The sequence below is a fragment of the Passer montanus genome, unplaced genomic scaffold (genome assembly GCF_014805655.1).
Source record: "Passer montanus isolate IOZ18808 unplaced genomic scaffold, ASM1480565v1 scaffold3, whole genome shotgun sequence".
In the NCBI taxonomy this organism is placed as follows: domain Eukaryota; kingdom Metazoa; phylum Chordata; class Aves; order Passeriformes; family Passeridae; genus Passer; species Passer montanus.
In genome coordinates this window covers 4,761,506-4,781,038 of record NW_024367707.1, presented here as the reverse complement: position 1 = coordinate 4,781,038, position 19,533 = coordinate 4,761,506, and the positions used below count along the sequence as shown (strand labels likewise).

The window sequence follows — 19,533 nt, the reverse complement described above, 5'->3', positions numbered from 1 at the left end:
CATGACCATTCTTCTGCATCTGTGTGTGCTTAAGCTGGACAGCAAGTTAGGCTTAATTCATTTCAAGAGCATATGTACAAAGGTTCTTTACCAGACTAGTTAAATCGTGGTTTAAGACATAATTTGTTCACTGCTGCAGCCTTCAAGGCTTGGAAGGCTTTCATGATGTGAAAAGTATGTTTTGAGTCTTGGCCATTTCCATAGCCAGCCAGTGAAATCAGTACAGTAGTAGCTAACAAATTTCTATGCCAAATATTGGTGCAAGTTAGGGGCAATGGATATAAAAGTGTTTTGCAACTTATGATACTCAAAATAATGCAGTGGTAGATCCCCAATGTCTCAAGAAAATTTATAAAGGTGAAAAAATCAGTATGTGGTGTGGCTGAAATCATGGGACATGGTGGTGGTGAAGCTTTATTTGTAGTTGTGACTGAGCCTCAGCTAGACTGTGAGTTAGTGTAATTCGTGAAGACTGCAGGATAATTAATAATAGTAATAATAGTTTTACTTCATTCAGAGAATAATTTTTTCAGCAAATAATATTGATTATTTGCTCTATGCCTATGTTCTTTAGTTTACAGAAGGCTTGATGGCACAGTTGAATGTTGTAGTAACAACAGCCTCACAGACATTTGCTTTTCATACAGCAATAAGTTGGACAGCCATCTGGTAAGTTACTTAAACTGCTAATTCTCTTTGGTAAATCTATTTTTTAAATTAAATTAGTACTATTTGCCCACACCTACACGTACTATATATATGTATACACATGTCCACACCTATAAAGCATACTCAAGTGTTTAAGAATATCTGCAGTTTGTAATAAAGGTGTACATGTATACTATTTTCCCAATTACAGCTTAAAAATGACAAAATATTAGTTACAGTTTTTCCCATAATCAGACAGGGGGTCTCTGGAAGAATCATAAAAAATCTTAGACACTTCATTCCTTTAGGCAGAAAGATACCTCAGTCATTTTCAGTATTCTGGATACCCAGTACAGGTGAGAAAAAACAACTTTTGAGAAGAAGTTGAAATTGCTTATTTTGGTGTTTCAGTCTTCTAAAGTATTCAGCACTACAGGGGAAGCAAAGCCCTGAACTGTCTGTTCAGTTATTTTGTCTGAAGCCAGCAGTGCTACTCCCTAAATTTAAATAAAAATATGCAGGAGAAGGTCCTAGAGATTGCCCAGTTTCTCAAAATAAGGGCCCATACTTGAACCTTTTTTCACTATGTTGATTTTCTTGTCATGTAGAAACAAAGTTTCTCAGTAGGATTTTGCCTTACTCCCTTAGAAAAGGGTTTAGCTGCATTCCAGTGCCTAAAGGGGCTACAAGAAAGCTAGGGAGTGACTTTTCACAGGGTCGTATAGTGATAGGACAAGAAGGGTTTAGCTGCATTCCAGTGCCTAAAGGGGCTACAAGAAAGCTAGGGAGTGACTTTTCACAGGGTCATATAGTGATAGGACAAGAGGGAATGGCTTTAAACTGAAAGAGGGCAGGTTCAAATTAGACATTAAGAATAAATTCTTTACTGTGAGGATGCTGAGCCACTGGCACAGGTTGCCCAGAGGATCTGTGGATGCCCCATCCCTGGAAATGTTCACAGCCAGGCTGGACGGAGCTCTGAGCAACCTGCTCTAGGGGAAGGTGTCCCCTGCCCATGACTGCAGTTGGAATGGGATATCTTTAAGGTCTCTTCCAACCCAAGCCATTCTATGATTCTATTAAACATATATCAATGTTTTTTAAAATATATGTTCCATACTGACAGTGATGGAATATTTCTGTTGGTTCTTTACAAGCAGAAGAACAGATTAATCAACTGTGTAAACTTTCCTACACATAGCAGTTTGTTATTTTTCTGACTCTAATGATAAATACGCAAAGAAATTAAAATAAATTTTTCCAAATCTGCTATGTTTACAGTTTGTACAGTGGTAAACTTCCCGCTCCAGGATATTTAACCACTAAGAGCTGAACACATTCTAGCAGTTCATTTGAAATTTGGCAGTGGCAGCAAGATTTGATAAATCACTATCCCATTGAGCCTGGGCATTCTTAAGCTTGCAGTTGCTACTTATGAACAGGGAAGAAATCAAAACATCAGGAGGCTTGAGACCTTGTGACTTTCAAGTGTCCTTAGACTGGCTGTGAGTTTTGAAGGTTTTTTTAAATGGTCTTTGCAGTGCTATGCAGCAGTTTTTGAAAGTGTGTCTTCTCCCTGAGAGAAGAAGGAATTTGTATCAAGGTTAAGGTGAGGGTCTGACACTCATGCATTATGGGGAATGCAATGATCAGGCTGAGAAGGTAGAAATTACTTTTGCTTTTCCTCCTAAGGCATATAGTAGATTATGATTCCTTGCTTCTATCTTTAGAACAAAAGGAAAAGTGTCACTGAGATTTTCTGAGAGACATGAAGGGGAAAACTAATTTCCTGTTCCCTTCTGCTGTACTTTGTCCCGTGGGGAGCAAGAAAGGTCTGGTCTGTCAGACTTAGAGAGTGGAAGAGTGTTATAGGCAGGGGTTGGGGCACAGCAGTGCATTGAGTCCTGTGTTCATCTTAGTGGAGAACAATTTCTTAGCTACCACACATCAGGTAGGTTTGTTGGTTTATTTGCTATAACTTCATCTTGAACAGGTAAGTCACTAGGATGTTGATACAGGCTCTGTCCACTAGAAATCACTGACCTATGTCTAGATGCCATGGTTTTCTGTTGTGCATATGTGTACTTTGCTAGAAATAGTTTACTTTTATTTTGGTATATGTATATACCCTCTCTTCCACACTACAGAATATGGAATGACAGGTTAAATATGCATCAGGTAGAGATTCATCAGGATTTGACAACAAAAAATAAGGGAAAAAATCAGATTTTAGCTCTTCATGGGCTTATATCAGTGAGGCATTTCTTTGCTTAAAAAGGAATCTTTTGTTCCTTTTATTTTGATCTGCTGGAAGATAGCTTACCTTTATCTTTCATGATGATTTTAAATGCCCTTTGCAGTATGCCTGTCTGCCAGCACGAAAAGTTATTGAAGCCAGCAAAGTTTGTCGATCCAACATGGACTGCCATAAGGACTTCGTTCCGAGCTTTTGTGTGACTCCTTCTTTGGAGAACCAAACAAGGCTAATCAGGGTAAAGCATCCACCCCATATTGACATGCTCTATGTGGGACACCCCATGCATCTTCAGTACACAGGTTGGTATTATTTATTTAAAGTTTAGCAAAAGCAATCTCTACTATGGTTTCCTTTGCCTGCCTGCTTAAACAAGGTCTTGGAGTGCTTCTTAGTTAATTTGTTTAAAGCAGAACCCATTTCTTGTTACAGCCAGTGGAGAGATATGGACTACTCAGACCTAAAATAAAATGTTCACAGTGCAATGAGTTATGAAGGTAATAGAAACCATATGTGATATGAGATGGTTGTTTTTTCAGAAAACTATGAAAGGGCTATTTCTGGAACAGATCTTATTCAGGTTAGTCATAGGAACCAGGTGTCTGCATTTGCCTAGCACATAAATGTCTCAAAATGCTATTGTAAAATCTCTTGGGCACCTTGATCCAGCACCTTGCCTGGAATATTAGCATGACTGCTTAAATCACACCTAATATCCAAGTATCTGTGGCAGATTCCCGTGACTACTAAGCCACAAGTGTTATCACAACATAGTTTTTTCCTGATTTATTTTTTTCATTTGACTGCCTTAAATTAACTAACATATAAAATTTTAGTTCCTTTCTTTGAAGTTCACTGTGACTCTCCTTTGGGCATCTTGTATAAATAAAAAGTAATTCTGCTTCTGAAGTGAGTATGGAAAGAATGTACAAATTCTTCAACATCCTACTTGGTAGCTTGAGTGCGATTATGAAAATCAGCTGCAGATGGGCTTTAAGAAATTTGAAGTGTTAAATTACTATCCCTTCCTGTGAGGAAGGTATCTGTTCCTCACAGAGAGCTGAAACTCTTGGGGTGATTTTAGAAGTACTACCTTGGAAGTATCTCCTTCGGAAGGCATTGTACTTTTCTGAATAAGCATTGGAATTAGGTACAAAAGAGTTTTAGAAACAGTGATGAAATCTGGTGGTGTAAATCCATTAACATTCTTGGATACCATCTTTTCAGTTGATTTATCAGTTTTATTTTTCCATACTGGTAATTTTATACTCTGTGAGGAGTTACTTATTTCAACTTTTTTTATAATATACTCTAATTTAAGCCCAAAATATGATCTCTTCATTTGTTACTTCTACCTTATGCCATTTAAGAGGAAAACATTTTTCACTTGTGTGTTACCAACACACACTACTGTATCTGATGATATTATTTCAAACACAGCAACATATTTTAAGAATAGAGTTTTATAATTATTCAGAATATATTTTCTTGGTCTTTAACAATACTGTTAAAGTATTAAATAGTATTAAAAATACTGTTTGCATACACATGTAGGAGTAGAATTTTAAAGTGATTTACCTTGGAACTGTGCACTGAATGTATTAATCTGAAAGCTAGAAGTTTAATTTTATTATCAGCTTTGCTGCAAATGTAATCTATGGTCTTATGTTCTCTTTTAAAAACACTAGACCAAAATGATAGGATGCTGGCTTAGGTATCAGGCAGTCTGCTGTGCCATTGTAGAGTTTCATTCCAGTGAGACAACTTCTAAATACTTCAGGCTTAGCATTGCACTATACAGGACTGGCTGGGGCCAACAGGTTTGGTGTGGTTTTAGTTTTTTTCCCCCAAATGTGACTGATCAGTTTTTTACAGTTAAAAAAAGAAAATAATTTCTTCCTCTACTGTGTGAGCTTTGAAATAGGAATATGTTTTAATGAAATGCCTTCTTCTTTAGTGTGATTTGTATGCCTGCAGGAAACATTACTTTTTGGAGTGGTGCTATATTTAACACACAACATAATATGGGAGTTGTAGTACTAGTGTGTATGACTATACTTTCTCAATAAATGTCACTAAAGCAATTTTTGAATAACATTCTAAAATTATGCATGCATTATTTTCTGCTTAGGCTGGTATTTTGTCATGTTAGTCTTGATTAATAGAATAGCAGTAATTATGTCATATTTTCATTTGAAGATAAGTTCCAGATTGCATATTTTTTTTAAAAAGTATATCTATGTTAGCTGCTTAGAAGAAATAGTCTCTACAGTTTATTTCTATTAAATCTTTCTGTTGCCTCAAATTAAAATATCGTAGCAAAAATATTTTTGTTGATATGGAGGCTATATATACCACGTTTTTCCAGTATTTAAAAATAGCAAAACTTTAAAGAATTATAATCCTAAATGAATTTACAGGGATGGAGATTTGGCCAAAACTAAAACAGAAGGGTGATTAGGAGTGCATGTTGTTTGGGACAGACACATTAATGCTTTTCATTAGCATTCTTTCTGTAAAAAGTATCTAATGTTATCCAATATAAATTCAGACTGTTGGTTCAATACATATGGTATTAAGTCTTTTAAACTCTTCCTATTGCAGGCCAGTTATGTTCTAGAGTCCCTTCCTCTGTTGGACAGTAAGGTTGAAATGGAGGGCCCTGTCAGTACTGACATGCAAATTTGCAGCATTTCTTCTTTATTTTGTATGAGGGGTTTTATTCCCTCATGTCCCTCATTCTAATACTGCCTTATTTTTGCTTCCTTCTCTGGTCCTTGTTGGTTGGGAAGAATCTGGTGACTTAAGATTTATATTTGGAATTCACACTACTGGAGGAAATATCATATCCCTAAATGTTATTCTTACCCATCACAGACCAAAAACTGTAAGATTTTCTTCACAAAAAGAATATGGAACTTACCTAGAGATCATTTCCTCAAGCTTGACCAGTCTCCTGTTATATCCAAGTCTTTTAAAATTAAAAAAAAAAGGCATTTCCTGGCTTTGGGCAGGTTTATGAGCAACAACAGCCATAATCCATGGTGAAGGTCTTTCTGGTACAGCCTGTTCTCTCAGAATTTCCATGCTGTTTACCCTTATAACTGAGGATGTTCCTTCATTGCTTTTAACCCCGGTTTAAAGGATTACATATATAGTTCTTTGGGAGACCACACAGAAATAGCTCATGCCATGCTGTCTGTCTCCTCCATGGCATACATGCCCTTTCCCCCATGAAGAAGTTTTGAAAAGCTCTTTGGTCAACCTAGTCTCCAAGTCACTTCCAATTAAAATTGTGTCTGTTGTGAATCCTTCTCAATATTTGCCAACACCATCTAGCATGAGCCAACAAAAGAAATGTTATTTCCAGGTCAAAGAAATGTTTAATTAGAGTGGGAAAACAATGACTGTTTTCTCTCATCTGGGCTCATTGCTGTTCACCTCTTCCCAGCAGTGTCTTTGAAGACAAGTCTGTAGAGAACAATTTCTGTAATTCTTTTGTTATTCTTCAGAGGACAGATTTGCCTACTACCATTATGTTTGACCCATTACAACCACAAAATTCATTGCCTAATATTACAGTCTCTAGAGCTCAGTCCAGCAACTTCCTGAAGAGTTTCTGTGTGTTTGGAGCTTGCTTCAGCAGCAAGATTTGGAGTTTAGATCCATGTCTAGTGGCTCTCAGTGACGACAGTTTATTGTAACAAAGAGGGAAGAAGAGCTATGATCCATCCTCAATGTAGGCATAATTTCAGGTTCAGGATGGTAGTGGCCATTAGGTGTTTGTCAAGAGGCAGTCAGGCTTTGAAACTACAGTGTTTTGCAGTGTGTGTCTCTTGAAACCTTTGAATACACTGGCTGTCTCAGCCATTCTGATATTTTGGCTCATGAACAGGAGTTTTAATCAGATGTTTTGATACCAGCCTTCAACTTGACAAGTTGTTTGCTTTGGATATCACTTGACCTGTGCATACAGACGAACTGGGTAATGTGAGGCTGGAGAGCAGCCCTGCAGGAAGACCTCTGAGTGTCTTGGTGAGTGGCAAGCTGAACATGAGCCAGCAGTGCCCTGGCAGCCAGGAGGGCCACCTGTGTCCTGGGGGCATCAGGGGCAGCATGGCCAGCTGGGCAAGGGATGGGATTGTCCCACTGCTCTGCACTGGGGCAGCCTCACCTCAAGTGCTGGGGGCAGTTTTGGGCACCACAATATAAGATATAAAGCCATTAGAATCCATCCAGAGGAGGGCTACAAAGATGGTGAAGGGTCTAGACAGGAAACCATTTGAGGAGCAGCTGAGGTCACTTGGCTTCCTCAGCCTGGAGGAAACTTCATCATGGTCTACAATGTCACAAGGGGAAGTGGAGGGGCAGGCATTGATCTCTTCTCTTTGGTGACCAGTGACAGGACCCCAGGAAATGGCCTACAACAGTGCCAGGGGAGGTTTAGGTTAGATATCAGGAAAAGGTTCTTCACCTAGAGGGTGGTCAGGCAGTGGAACAGGCTCCCCAAGGAAGCAATCATGACACCAAGCTTGACAGAGTTCAGGCAGCATTTGGACAATGCTCTCAGGCACATAGTGTGTCTCCTGGGGATGTCCTGTGCAGGGTCAGGAGTTAGACTTGATGATCCTTGTGAGTACCTTCCAACTCTGGAGATTCTGATACTATACAAATACTTGTGTGAAGACTGTCCCTTTTATTCAGACAAAAAGCCAATCCCTGAAGCTGTTGGTTGTGTTTCTGCCAGCCCAACCCCTACCCTGGCATGCCCACCTTCAGCTTTGTCCAGAGGGCTGGGCCAGCAGGTTTGGGGGTGGAGGGGGCTGTTGCTGTTGTGGCTGGGGCTGGGCAGCTCCCACAGCTGCTTAAGGGCAGCCAAGGAGGGGCAGGGGAACAGGGACAGCTCAGGGATCAGATGTGAGTTTCTTAGGTCTGCTGCAGTGGCAGGGCAGGTTCAGGTGAATTGGTCTGGCTGTCTGAGTGTGTGATCAGGTGGGTGCATTCCTGCTGGTCTCCAGAGAGATGCCTGTGGAGAGAGGAGGTGGCTCAGCTGCAGGTGAGACGCAGGGACCCTCCTCCACAGCAGGCCCAGAGCTGGCAGGGCTCACTGCTGTGAGTGGAGCTGCTGACACGCTGTGGCAGAGGAGGGACTCCTCCAGGCAGGTTCACTGGTCAGCTGGAGGTGCCAATGCATCTCTTGCTTTCTAGAGCAATATTACCCCCCACTCTTTCTCATGCTGACTTAGTTTTTTGCCTCTGCCTGTCACTCATGCAAGCTACTCTTGTCCAGGCAGGCTCAGTTTGAGCCTGGCTCCAGTCCAAGTAGGCTTCCCAAGAGAAGACCCAGAAAATAAGAGACCCGTTAAAGCTACTGACAGCTGCAAAAGCCTCAGGAGAGTTTTTCAACCAGCCACTAACTTGCTGCTGCACAGCAGCCTGACTGGAAGTGCTTTGTGGCTGTGAGCTGCCTTTGACAGAAGCAGGAGCTGTGAGGGGATCGATGACTCACCGTTTTCTCTGGCGCCACCAGCAGATTGCGAGAGAGCACATCAGTATCCCGGCTAGCACGGCAAGCAGGACTATCACTACGCCTATCACACAGCCTGCTCCTCGACAGTAAATAGTTTCCATGCGCTCATGGGCATTAGGAACTTGTTTGGTTGTTTCTGCAGAGCAATTCAAAGTGTTAGCCTGTCCTCTGCCAGCTTACCACTCGTGAGCTTGAAGCATGTTTGATATCATCAGAATGTTCTCTGTTTTCCCCCCAGTGCTGGTCCTGGAGGCATATTCCCACCCTTTGGGGACAGGTTGTCCCTCTGAACAGAACTCAAATGATCAGGAGGAGAGCACAGTGGGGCGCACTGCTGCTGGGCCAGTCACTTCTTCAGCAAAAACTCATCAGGAAGTTCTACCTGCAGCTCTCCCTCTCTGCCCCAGCTCCCACACCCCAAGGGATGGAGTCAGGCCTTCACAGGAGACACTTGAGCCTTGCTCTCCCTGTCTGCCTATTCTCCAGCATGTGCACCCCTTGCAGCCATTCCCAGGTTTCAGGATGTGTCTCCCCATAAGGGACCCCAGCAGGACTGCTCAGTACCCGAGTGCTTTGGGTCTGCCTGAGGAGATCCACCAGCTTTCGCATTCGCTTTTTTTTCTCCAGACTTTGTCAGCACTGCCAAAAAGCAGATACAAGTAAAGCCTCAGCATGGCTCAGGCATGGAGGATGGGGAGGTTCCCTCTAGCTTCCTTGCCCAATATACGAGTCAGAACATTAACATGGACCTCAGCTCATAAAAATGATCCTGCTTGGGGCTACTTTTCTGCTTTGGTCGTCTAGATACTCAGGGCAAGCTCTGGGATGGAGCTGCAGGGGAAGCTATGTTTGTACAAGACTCCTGTTTTTCATTGTCTCTGCAATGGGATCCAGATATTTTGAACCTAACACACTTTCAGCTTAGTTGTTGATGTGACATGCAAGAGTAAGCACTGGGGAAAGAGCCTGCTGCCACACAGCCATCCTGTGCTGACCATAGGACAGTAACTACCATGCCAGAGGCTGGCATCGGCCTTGGGATGAACAGCTTGCATTTGACGTGGAAGGAAGACTGAAAGGTAAATGCACTTTCTTCCAACTAACTTACCTGTGGGATTATGCATATGCTTGGTGACTAGAGATTTCTGCAAGCCATCAGCCTTAACATCTTAAAGAAAATTACTCATTAGTAAGATATTGACACATTAGTGATAATTATTCTTTCAAAGGAAGAATAGGACATCGAGAACTTACGTGCTTCAGGCTCGCCCAAAAACTCCAAACCATCTTTCTTCCAAGCTGCCAGAGAATCTGCTAGAGAGTCATCTAGAAGCAAGCACAGAGAGGCGTTTCCATTGTGTGTTGGGATCTGCTTTTGTGTACAGAAGCACTGGATGGGGGTCAGATAACAACATGGGAGCCAGATGTCAGTGCATTGCCAGAGCTGCAGAGGAAGACCTGGGGACCTCTGAGCTGGCAGCTCAACACTCTTCAAGCACAATGTGCAACACCCCTGGAGGAGAGATGAACCCTTGGGACTCTCTTAACAGGAAAGTGCTCACACAGAGGAAACTCTCACTAATGAACTGGAGGAAAAAACATTGGTGGGAAGACTACCCTAACCCATGAAAGACTGGACCAGTGCTGGCAGCTTACCTGCTTCCTGTGATTTCTGTAGAACATAGTTGGCAGCCCTGGAATGCAGGACCATCAAGAGAATGAAGAGGGAGAGGAAAACACGGTCAACAAGGGCCATGGTCCCCCTTCCACCACACTGCTGCTGCTGCAGTTGGGGATGGGGGCTGAGCAGTGGGTTCTTATGGCCAGTGCAGTGCCATGGAGCTCTGTGACCTCATGGCCTCGTGCAGCCAGGGCAGGGCTGTGTGGGGGTGGCACTCAGGGAGAGCTGCTGGAGCTCCGTGGGGCTGTGTGACCTCATGGCCCTGGAATGAGCGGGCAGCCAGGGTGGGCCTGTGTGGGGATGGAACTCAGGGTGCTCCTGGGAAGCTGCCCTCCCAAGCAGGGGAGCACATCCCATGGGGCAGCTCCACCCAAGGGCTGGGACACGGCCTCCCCACTGCAGGATCAAGTACACCTTCCACAAGTCTGCAGACAATGCCAAGCTGCGTGGTGCAGTTGGCACACCTGAAGGATGGGAAGCCATCCAGAGGGACCTGAACAAACTTGAAAAGAACCCTCATGAGGTTCAGTAAGACCAAGTTCCAGGTCCTGCACCTGCACTGGGGCAAGCCCCTGTATCAAGCTGCAGAAAGCTGTAATGTCTGCTTGGTTAACCAATGTAATTTTTAAAATACGACTAAAAGAGTATTTTAATAAAATATTGCATTTAGTTGAGTAATTCTGTGTGTAAAATAGGTATAAGGGGGAAAAAAATTTATCTTTGGGGCTTTTTTGTGGTTCAACTATTTTTTTTACCATAATGCCTTGATACTAAAAACTGCTGGGAAAACACATAGAATGTTTCAAAGAACTTCCCAGTTGTATCTCTGATAATCAGCGGCATCCCCTCAGAGGATCTCCAGAATTCTGCTACCCATCTCTCCCTCTCCTGTACATCATGAGCTCAGCCTCAGGTTAGGGGGATCTTCTGCAGGTGCTGACAGAGAAAATTTTTCTGGCTTCAGAGAAAATACACATGTGCACCTACAGTATGCACGTGGAGTGCATATGTTGAAAAAGTCTGGTAACTATAATCTCTTTTCTTTGAAAAATACTGGAATCATACAGTGGGGTCTTTATGAATAAAGATGCCCCTGAAAATATGTATTTTAGATCTAGTTTTACTGAAATGCTAATTGTGCTTTGTGTAGTGCCTTTACTGTGATAGTGGCCACATTTAAGAGAAATACAATAGCTGCACTCCTGTAAAAACAAAAAAAACCAATCCAACCCTTATTGAGATTGATTATTTGTCCTGGAAGAGGGTCATTTCACAAGTGATTTTTCTGCAAAATTATAATCTAAAATTCATAATGTTATAACCCTGGAATGACTTTTCATGCTCTGTGTATTTTCATTTCAGTGAGTCTCAGCAGTTTTGTGCCACGACAAAACTTTCTAAGTATTGATCTGCCTGTGGTGATAGAGACATTTTGCAAGTATCCTTTGAAGTATGTTTGTTCTTTCAAGGTAAGAAGGGAACTGTTCAGAATTTAGTGACCTATCAAAACTTCAGTTGGATGTCATTTTAGACAGGATATCCTAAAATATTTCTGTAGAGATTTGACATCTTTATCCTGTCTCTGCATTGATTATTGTCCATGAGCCAGGCTAAAAATGAACCTCTCACTTTCTTGTGCTTAAGAGCATATTTTTGGTCAGTGCTTTTTTTAACTCTTGAGGGTGAACCTTGACAGATGTGACAAAAAAGCCAAAGTAAGCCTGACTTTAAGTCAAGAAAAATGAGATGTTCTTCCTAGTTTGTTTTTTTTTCTTCAAAAGAAAAGAAAATAGCTGTTCAAAAAACAGGATAATTCAATTAACTCTTGCTTATTAATGAACAAGGTTATATATATACACATACATATAGATTAGTAGACTTGAATGTCTAGGAATCTAATCTAGGAACTCTTAGTCTTAGAAACTGAAATGTTTATGTGTGGCTATAGAATAACTAGTCTGTGTAGTTCAGTTTAGTAACAAGTCCATAGAAGCAGAGGAAAGGTACCACATAAGCTCCTGTTTTCTGGGAACACATCAAGGTTCACACTGGCCCAGCTGCTTTCAGACTGTGTCTTCTTGCCTGGCCTTTCAGGATGGAGGTAGGTCCTGCAGTTAGCAAGCCTTTAACCAGCAGTGAAAATTACCTGCCCGTGCCTCATTCTCACGTGCACACACATGTACAGAAATGCACTCAGCCTTTCTGGCTAACAGGTAAGGAGAGTTAGGTCAGATATCTGATGATATTCTAGTCATTTACTAGGGAGTGTTTTGGAAAATATTCCTAATCATGATTTCATACTTGGGTCTAGAATACCTTCTTAGTTCAGGCATAGCTATAGTCAGAGCTATAACCTTCCTCCAAAACCACACAAAGCAAGCAAAGAAGATGGTGGTTTTGCTGTCTCCTGCTTTCACTGAAGTTGTGAGGAGTGCAGGTATCCAAATTTAGCCCTTAAAAATAAAAATCTGTAAAGGCAATTCTCTGAGTGGGTATGTTATGGCATAAAACTAATTGTACTCATACAATTTCTGTGAAACAGAATGGCAGCTAGAAAAATAACCTTTGTATGTCTCTCTCTGCATACTAGAAATTCAATACATATAGAGGGGGTTTTTTTTGTTTTTTGGGGTTTTTTTACTTTTTGTTAGTATTTTCTCAGATACTTTTAATGAACCTTAACTACATTGAACCAGGTACCTCATCTCACTGTCAGGAGCACTGGCAGTTATCAACGCTGTACCCTGCTTCGCTTTGGATGGTCAGTGGATATTAAATTCCTTCCTGGAAGCCACATTGAGCTCCCTAATTGTAGAAAAACAAAACAGAGAGCTTGTTGGCTTTTTGATTCTGCTTGCTGGTAGTGCACTTTTGGCTGCCAATGTTGCACTGGGACTTTGGATGGTGACAGCACGGTAGAGCATTGGATATTCTTCCATCAATTTACAAAGTACACAGAAATAATGAATCCATTACCTTTTAAAATTTGTCCAGTACTGAGATTGAAGTAATTCCCTTAATATGACACTGAAAGAACAATCAAGTGGTAGTTGCTGTTTTAATTTAAAACATTATAACACCATGCCTGTGGTCATGGGAAATCTAATAGGAAAAAGTAGGAGCCTTTTTACTTACTCTTTAAGCACTGTATTCATTTTGGGAAAATTACATTTTAAAATTGCATAGGAAAAAATCGGACTTCATTAATTTAGATGTCAAAATAAGGGAATTATTTTGCCTCAAATATTTGTAAAGTGGGAGGAAAAAAACAGGTTTTTTTGGTAATTTAAATAATTGTCTGTGTGGGCTCTGATCATTTCTCAATCAGCATAGTCTTCAGTGACTTGTTTTGGTTGTTTTCAGTCTGGTATTCTACCAAACTGGATTTTAAGAAGCCCTAAAGTCCAGTCTCAAAATGGGGAAAAGCTAGGTAAATGCTTACCATGTGTTAATGGGGAGAGAGCAGCCATTTGGGTTTGTAGCTTTCCTTTCCACCTGGCCAAAATGACTGGAGGAATGTTGTCCTTGGGATGTAGATGAGAAGTGCCAATGTCTGCTAAAAATTAAGCATGTGGGAGGGTAACAAAGCCCACGTGTTTGTGTTGCTTACACTTTCAGTTGTATGTTATCAGATGCAGCTGAAATTTTTTAAAGGCAATATTTGTCAGCAATAGCTACAAGATAACTGAAATTTAGTTTCTGAGTGCTGAAGTATGCTGTGCACAGTTTTCCTAAGTGACATGTAATGTTTGTGGTGTTTTACTCAGAAAATAATACTGTATTCTACCTGTTCACAGTTGAAAGTGAAACCTATTGTTTTTATGGTGTCTATCTTCTGATGCTATGCATGCAATATGTACAGTAACTCACTGATGGTTTTCTGTATTTCAAAGGGTAATTTTCCTTTGCTAGGATTCATTCTGTTCAAAGATAGATAACAAAGATATTTAGCTTGTCTTAGATGTTAATTATTTACAGGAAGAATATGATTGTGACTTGAACTATTTAAACATTTGGCTTTGCTTTCTGAGATGAATATAGACCATATCCTTGTTCTTAAATGAACAGTGGAAGAACAGTCAGAGTTTTACTGACTGAAGTATGTCTGAGGTGCTTTGAAGCTCTTTAGGTTTGTAATGTTTTGTACCCAATAAGATTATATATTTTATGTCTTTTCCTCCTGTGATATATTGCCTAGTTTATCTAAATCAGGTTCAGTCAGAGCCTTGCCTCAATATAGGCTGATATTTAAACAAAAATGCTCTGGTTTGTGAGCCTAAATATTTGAAATAGAAAATTTTTGAAAAATACCCTGCAACTTCTGCCTCATACAGTGTTCCCCATAGGAGCTGCCACAGCTCAGAGTTCCTTTTCAGAAATGGCCTTTCCATCAGGATCTGAAGTGGAACCTAAGCTCACAAATCCTGGCCTGCAGGGAGTACTGAAATATCCAGGACCAGGTAAAATAGATTATTTTGGCACTTGAGGTGAAAGCCTGGGTAATTTCAAAGTGGGGCTGAGCCCAATTCCTGGTGTTGCTGCACAGATTCATAACTCTGTGATGTTTGCATTTGCCCACTGATGTGTACTTTTGCACAGTAGCTTTCACACTTGAGATGCGCTCCTTTCTTACAATGATGCAAACTGTGGTGAGAAACCGTGCTTATTTATTTGTTGTTGGCTAGTTTATATCCCATTTCCAGTGCTGCCACAGGCTGGGTGGGCCCTTGAAGTTCACCTCTGTGGGGTGGCTGGCCTGTGCCTCTCCTTTTCAGTAATTTCAACCTGGGCAAACTGGGACAGGTCCTGGTAGGAGAGAGTGAATGCTTCAATCCAGTGTGAGCTGGCCCCTTTGGGGACCATTAAAAGTAAAACAAAGTGCAAGAAAAGAAATGCAAACTACACCCTGTAACTCTAACTTGCCATCACTCCTGGAAACACAGAGAGGTTTCAGAGTAGCAGCTCTGGTGGGCCACTCTGCCATCCCTTGGTGGGCAGGAGGACAGGAGCAGCCTGGTCCCTGCACAAGGCCTGGCTCTGAGGCTCTGTTCCAGACTGCTCTCTCACCTCAGTGGCTGTTTACTGATCTGAGCTCTTCCTTACAGTGGCTCTATAACACTTTCCTCTGCCTCATCCAATCTACAGTGCAAAAAATTAATTTGGACTTAGAAGTTTTAATGTAGTTTAGTAAGACAGGAGTATTTACTTTCAAAACTTGTCAAGTTTGATATTTATTTATTCATGTTGACTGAAATGCCTTGGAACAATCCTTTAGCATAGTGCCTCTCATGGAAATGTAGGCAACAGATTTAGGGAAACCCAAAGCTTTTGAATTGGCATGCACAAATTTCATCTGCTATAATGAGGCTGACAGGCTCTTCCTGGTTATTTAGTGTGCTACCAAAAGATGAAGTTTTATCAAACAAAGCTAAAGCCAGTTACACAGTTTACACAGTCAGTGAAAGCCACAGTTCTGCTGAGTAGAACTTCAGTCTGTGTCTGACCTCATAAGCACGAAGAGGGTGGAGAAGACATTGGTCAAGGCTTTAGCAAAACAGACACCCTAGTGCACTCTAAAGACCCTAGATGTCATGTATGGAAGAGAGAGTACTAGAAGTGCTTAAAAATAATTCATGAGTCCATTTCTCCACATGCTAAAATTTGACTGAGTAAGGGTTGATTTAGGTATGTACAGGTTCTTTAGATCAAGACTTAAGGCAAACTGAGTATGAATGGTGACCCAGCACATCTTAGATTAGTGTGGACAAAGGTATTAGTCAGGTTGGACTACTCTCTGAAGAAGAAGTTGTTCAGTGGGTTCATTTCATTCTCTATAATCCTGACATATGGATTACATTCTGATAAGCATGTGCCATACATACACTTACTGGGATGATTTTTTTCTTGGGTTTTGGTCATTTATTTAGCAAGAGAAAACACAAAAGTACAGAGTGATTTTTGTGTGTTGGATTTTTACTGGAGTATTTTTGATGTATGGTTTTTTTTTGTAAAAATAGGAAGTCTTTAAATCCTTCTACATCTTATTCTAATTAGCCCCTCATAATCTTTAATATGAAATCCATCAATATAATTTTAGGGCATATTGACTGGACTATAAAACACGGCACTCTTAAAGATTGGATGGCTGCTATATTTATGTATATACTATGCATTTTAAATCTGTATCAGATGGAAAAAGTAATGTCTAATATTCAGAAATTATATACTTAGCTTTTGTTTGAAAATTTCCAGAAGAATTCCATAATTATAATCATTATTCTACTTTTTTTAATGAAGTTGTTTTTTATATCAGCAAATATTTACATAGCATGTTCTGATAGTGCATGATATGACATGAAAATGTCATACTAAGGCAAACTCCTTAGCATGGGGGATGTTACATGCTTTTTGCTAACTTAGGAATTTAAAACCAGCTTGCTTCTGTACAAATTAAATAAGGGAGGCTTCAGTAAAAAAAGTATAGACAAACTTTCAGATTAGTCATCCCAAATTATGAGCCACAGTGGAAAATTTGTTAACTCATCATTTTTATTTAGAATGAAACAACCATGTTGATAGTTTCTGTGACAACCATGTTAATGGTTAATGTGATAATTCTACATTTGTGGATATGTTTGTATACATACATTTGTATAACAGATACACACATAGCCATAGGATGGATTAGTGCTTTTTTAGGGATAGCTTACAGCAGTCCTCCATATCCTGCAATGTAGGCTCTTGTTTTTCTTTTCCTCCTCTCTGTGAATTCTCTCTATGGTTTTCTCTGGATTTGAAAGGAGAAACTTATATTTTCTTCCCAAAAGCAATTTTTAACTTCTTTATTAACAGAAGACAAGTGATGGGGACATGATGTAACCACAGCTGCATGAGTTTTGTTCAGCTGATGTTTAAAGCATGTTTCTTATTTCTATGAAACCTCAGCTACAAGCATGGTAAACACAGCTTTTTCAGGGCAACTAAAAAAGGTCAGCCTTCACCCTTTACTGCTGCTGTTTGTGCTGCTCTGGAGAGCTGGGATGAACAACACTGTGTAGAGCATTCTGAAAAAATAAAGTTTTCGGGATAGGACTCTCCACGGCAGTCAGGGTGTATCAACTTTCTTTTAATAAGGATATGTTTTATTCAGTTCAGCATATCAGCAATCCCAGCGTTCCCAAAGCTTCCCATACATTTTACATGATGTCAAAGGGTGACCTGTAGGAATATTTAAAAAATAAATTATGTATGTCTTACAAATTCAGAGCGTTCATACAGATCTGGATATCACTAATGACAGATGAAGAAGGCCTATAAAGGTTTAATATAGCCTAGTCTGTATTTATTTGTTTTAAAAATATGTGAATTAAACTCTAGATATAAGTAGTTATTTGTAAAATATATTTCCTGTACACCTGCATTCAGACCAATTTCCAACCAGTCTTGCCTCAGCTATGTTCTTGTAGTTTTGTGAGTAAGGAATCTTGAATCTTAACACAGGTAAGATCCAATTTTGGCAAATATTTTATACCCTCTTTATCCTGAATTTCATGTGACGCTTTGTATTGGTTATTTAATGTGTCTGAGTTACCTGGGATACACACCCTGCATCAATGCAGCCTCTGGGAACATTGGCAGCTCTCTGAGTGCTGGTCCTTGGGCTCCTCCACTCCATCATGTGAAGAGCAGATGGCAGCGTTTAAGGGCAGTGAAGGACTTCAGTTCATGGCAGCTTTATGAAACTTTCACACTGCTGACCTGGTGTGAAAGGACAGGAACAAAGAGCAGGATATGACACTGCAATTCCTTTCATTCCATTTACATTGTCATGAAACCTGAAAAGAACTTGTAATTAACATTTCAGAGCAGGAAGATATGTTTTCCAGCCCTTCACTGAATCATTCAGTGATTGGTGGTCAAACTTTTTTTCTTAACACTTTGTCATTCCTTTGATAAATATGTGCTGAATAAGTAGCATGGGTAGTTCTAGCTTATTTTGTAAAATGGACTTGGGTATTTCTCACCTCTGGACATTCATCCTGGGATGGTTTTTGCAGCATATAATTTATCTTCATTGATACTGGGTTGAAAGTTTGGAGGCTATTTTCAAGCCATCACTAGGAAAATCTATTTCCAAGTTGTTTGTTAATATTTTTAATTTATCTTTTCCTTACATAACATTGTTTTCAGATTTCATATATTCAGTTGATCTTATCTGAAGCCTGTCAATGGAATATGTATTGTTTAGAAATTCACTGTGGGGTTTTTTTCCCTTTACATGGCCTTATTTTTCACACTGACTCACAGCTGTGGAATGTTAGATTTCTAGATCCTTTGTTCCCACTATGCATTGTTCATGATCATGGGTTTTTTAAAAAACAGGAAAAAAAGAAAGCTTCATTTTGAAAATGTCAGCTAACAAATATATGGAACACTGAATAATGTATTGTGGTTTTGTTTTGCTTTTTTCTCTATTTAATTAACCAAACAATAAGTATTGTTTTCTATGTATGATAAATGTATCCTGCAAATAAATTCATTGTCTGATTGTTGATGTGCTTAAGTCTGTTTTTAAAAATAAGGTAGAGTGACATAATTCCTTATTAGTGGTAATTGCTATATTCTGTCATATATTCTCGTTCTCTTCATATGTGATTCATATATTCTCTCTGGGTCCCAATAAGATACACCATCCTTTTTGGTGTCTGACTACCTAAAAACAATAATAACTATAACTTTACTTTCCCTTGTTTATCAGCTTATCACAGAAAATAGTAGTTGAAATATTTGACACTGGATGTCATCATCAAGGTAAGCAAAACCACTGCTCTGGCCAGTCCTGTGTGAAGAACTTAGAATGTCAGCTCTTCAAAGGTGAACTGACTTATGAGAACCTTTGATTTGTTTGTCCCGGCCAGCGCAGAGCTGGGCCCATCCCCTGGGTGTTCTGGACAGGTTTCCTTGGCTATCCCTGTGCTAGCACCCAGCTCTGTGTGGCAGGGAAGCACTCCTGCTGCTCCTTGAGCAAGCTCCTCTGGAGCCAGCCAGGTTATTTGTTCTGAGAACTGAACCAGCCTTTGTTGCCTATTGGACACTCTGTTACTTTATACAAGCAGAGCTGTTCCAGCAATTGTGGCTTTGTTCCCAGATAAAAGATTGCCATGAGAAATGGACAGAAAGCACAGATTGGAGACATTGGTAGGATTTCCCAGATAGGTTGCTATGCAGTTTCTGCAATTTTCTGAATTGCATTTTTCTGGCATGAGGAGATGCTGGTTTTTTTCCTCTTACCCATGTTAAAGGTAGATACAATAGCAATTTTTTTATGAAGCATGTAAGCTTTTAGGAGAGTTCTGAGGTTTTTCAGATGGTTTTGAAAAGCTTATCCTTTACTGTGATGAGGTATGTTCCTCTTGTAAT

General features: G+C 40.3%; 1 protein-coding gene across 4 annotated transcripts in view; it reads left to right on the top strand.

The window, feature by feature from the left end:
* The window catches only part of MBTPS2 (membrane bound transcription factor peptidase, site 2), a 39,016-nt gene extending 20,351 nt beyond the window's left edge, over window positions 1-18,665 (top strand). For 2 of the 4 annotated variants that reach the window (XM_039714265.1, XM_039714266.1), the window contains exons 8-11: window positions 575-669; window positions 3,009-3,204; window positions 11,476-11,551; window positions 12,810-18,665. In XM_039714265.1, the coding sequence (XP_039570199.1) occupies window positions 575-669; window positions 3,009-3,204; window positions 11,476-11,551; window positions 12,810-13,032 (590 nt within the window). In that variant the 3' untranslated portion in view covers window positions 13,033-18,665. Of the gene's footprint in view, window positions 1-574; window positions 670-3,008; window positions 3,205-8,192; window positions 11,448-11,475; window positions 11,552-12,809 lie in introns of those variants that run through there. The other 2 variants (XM_039714268.1, XM_039714267.1) reach the window with 2 other exon arrangements.
* The last annotated feature ends 868 nt before the right edge of the window (window positions 18,666-19,533 follow it).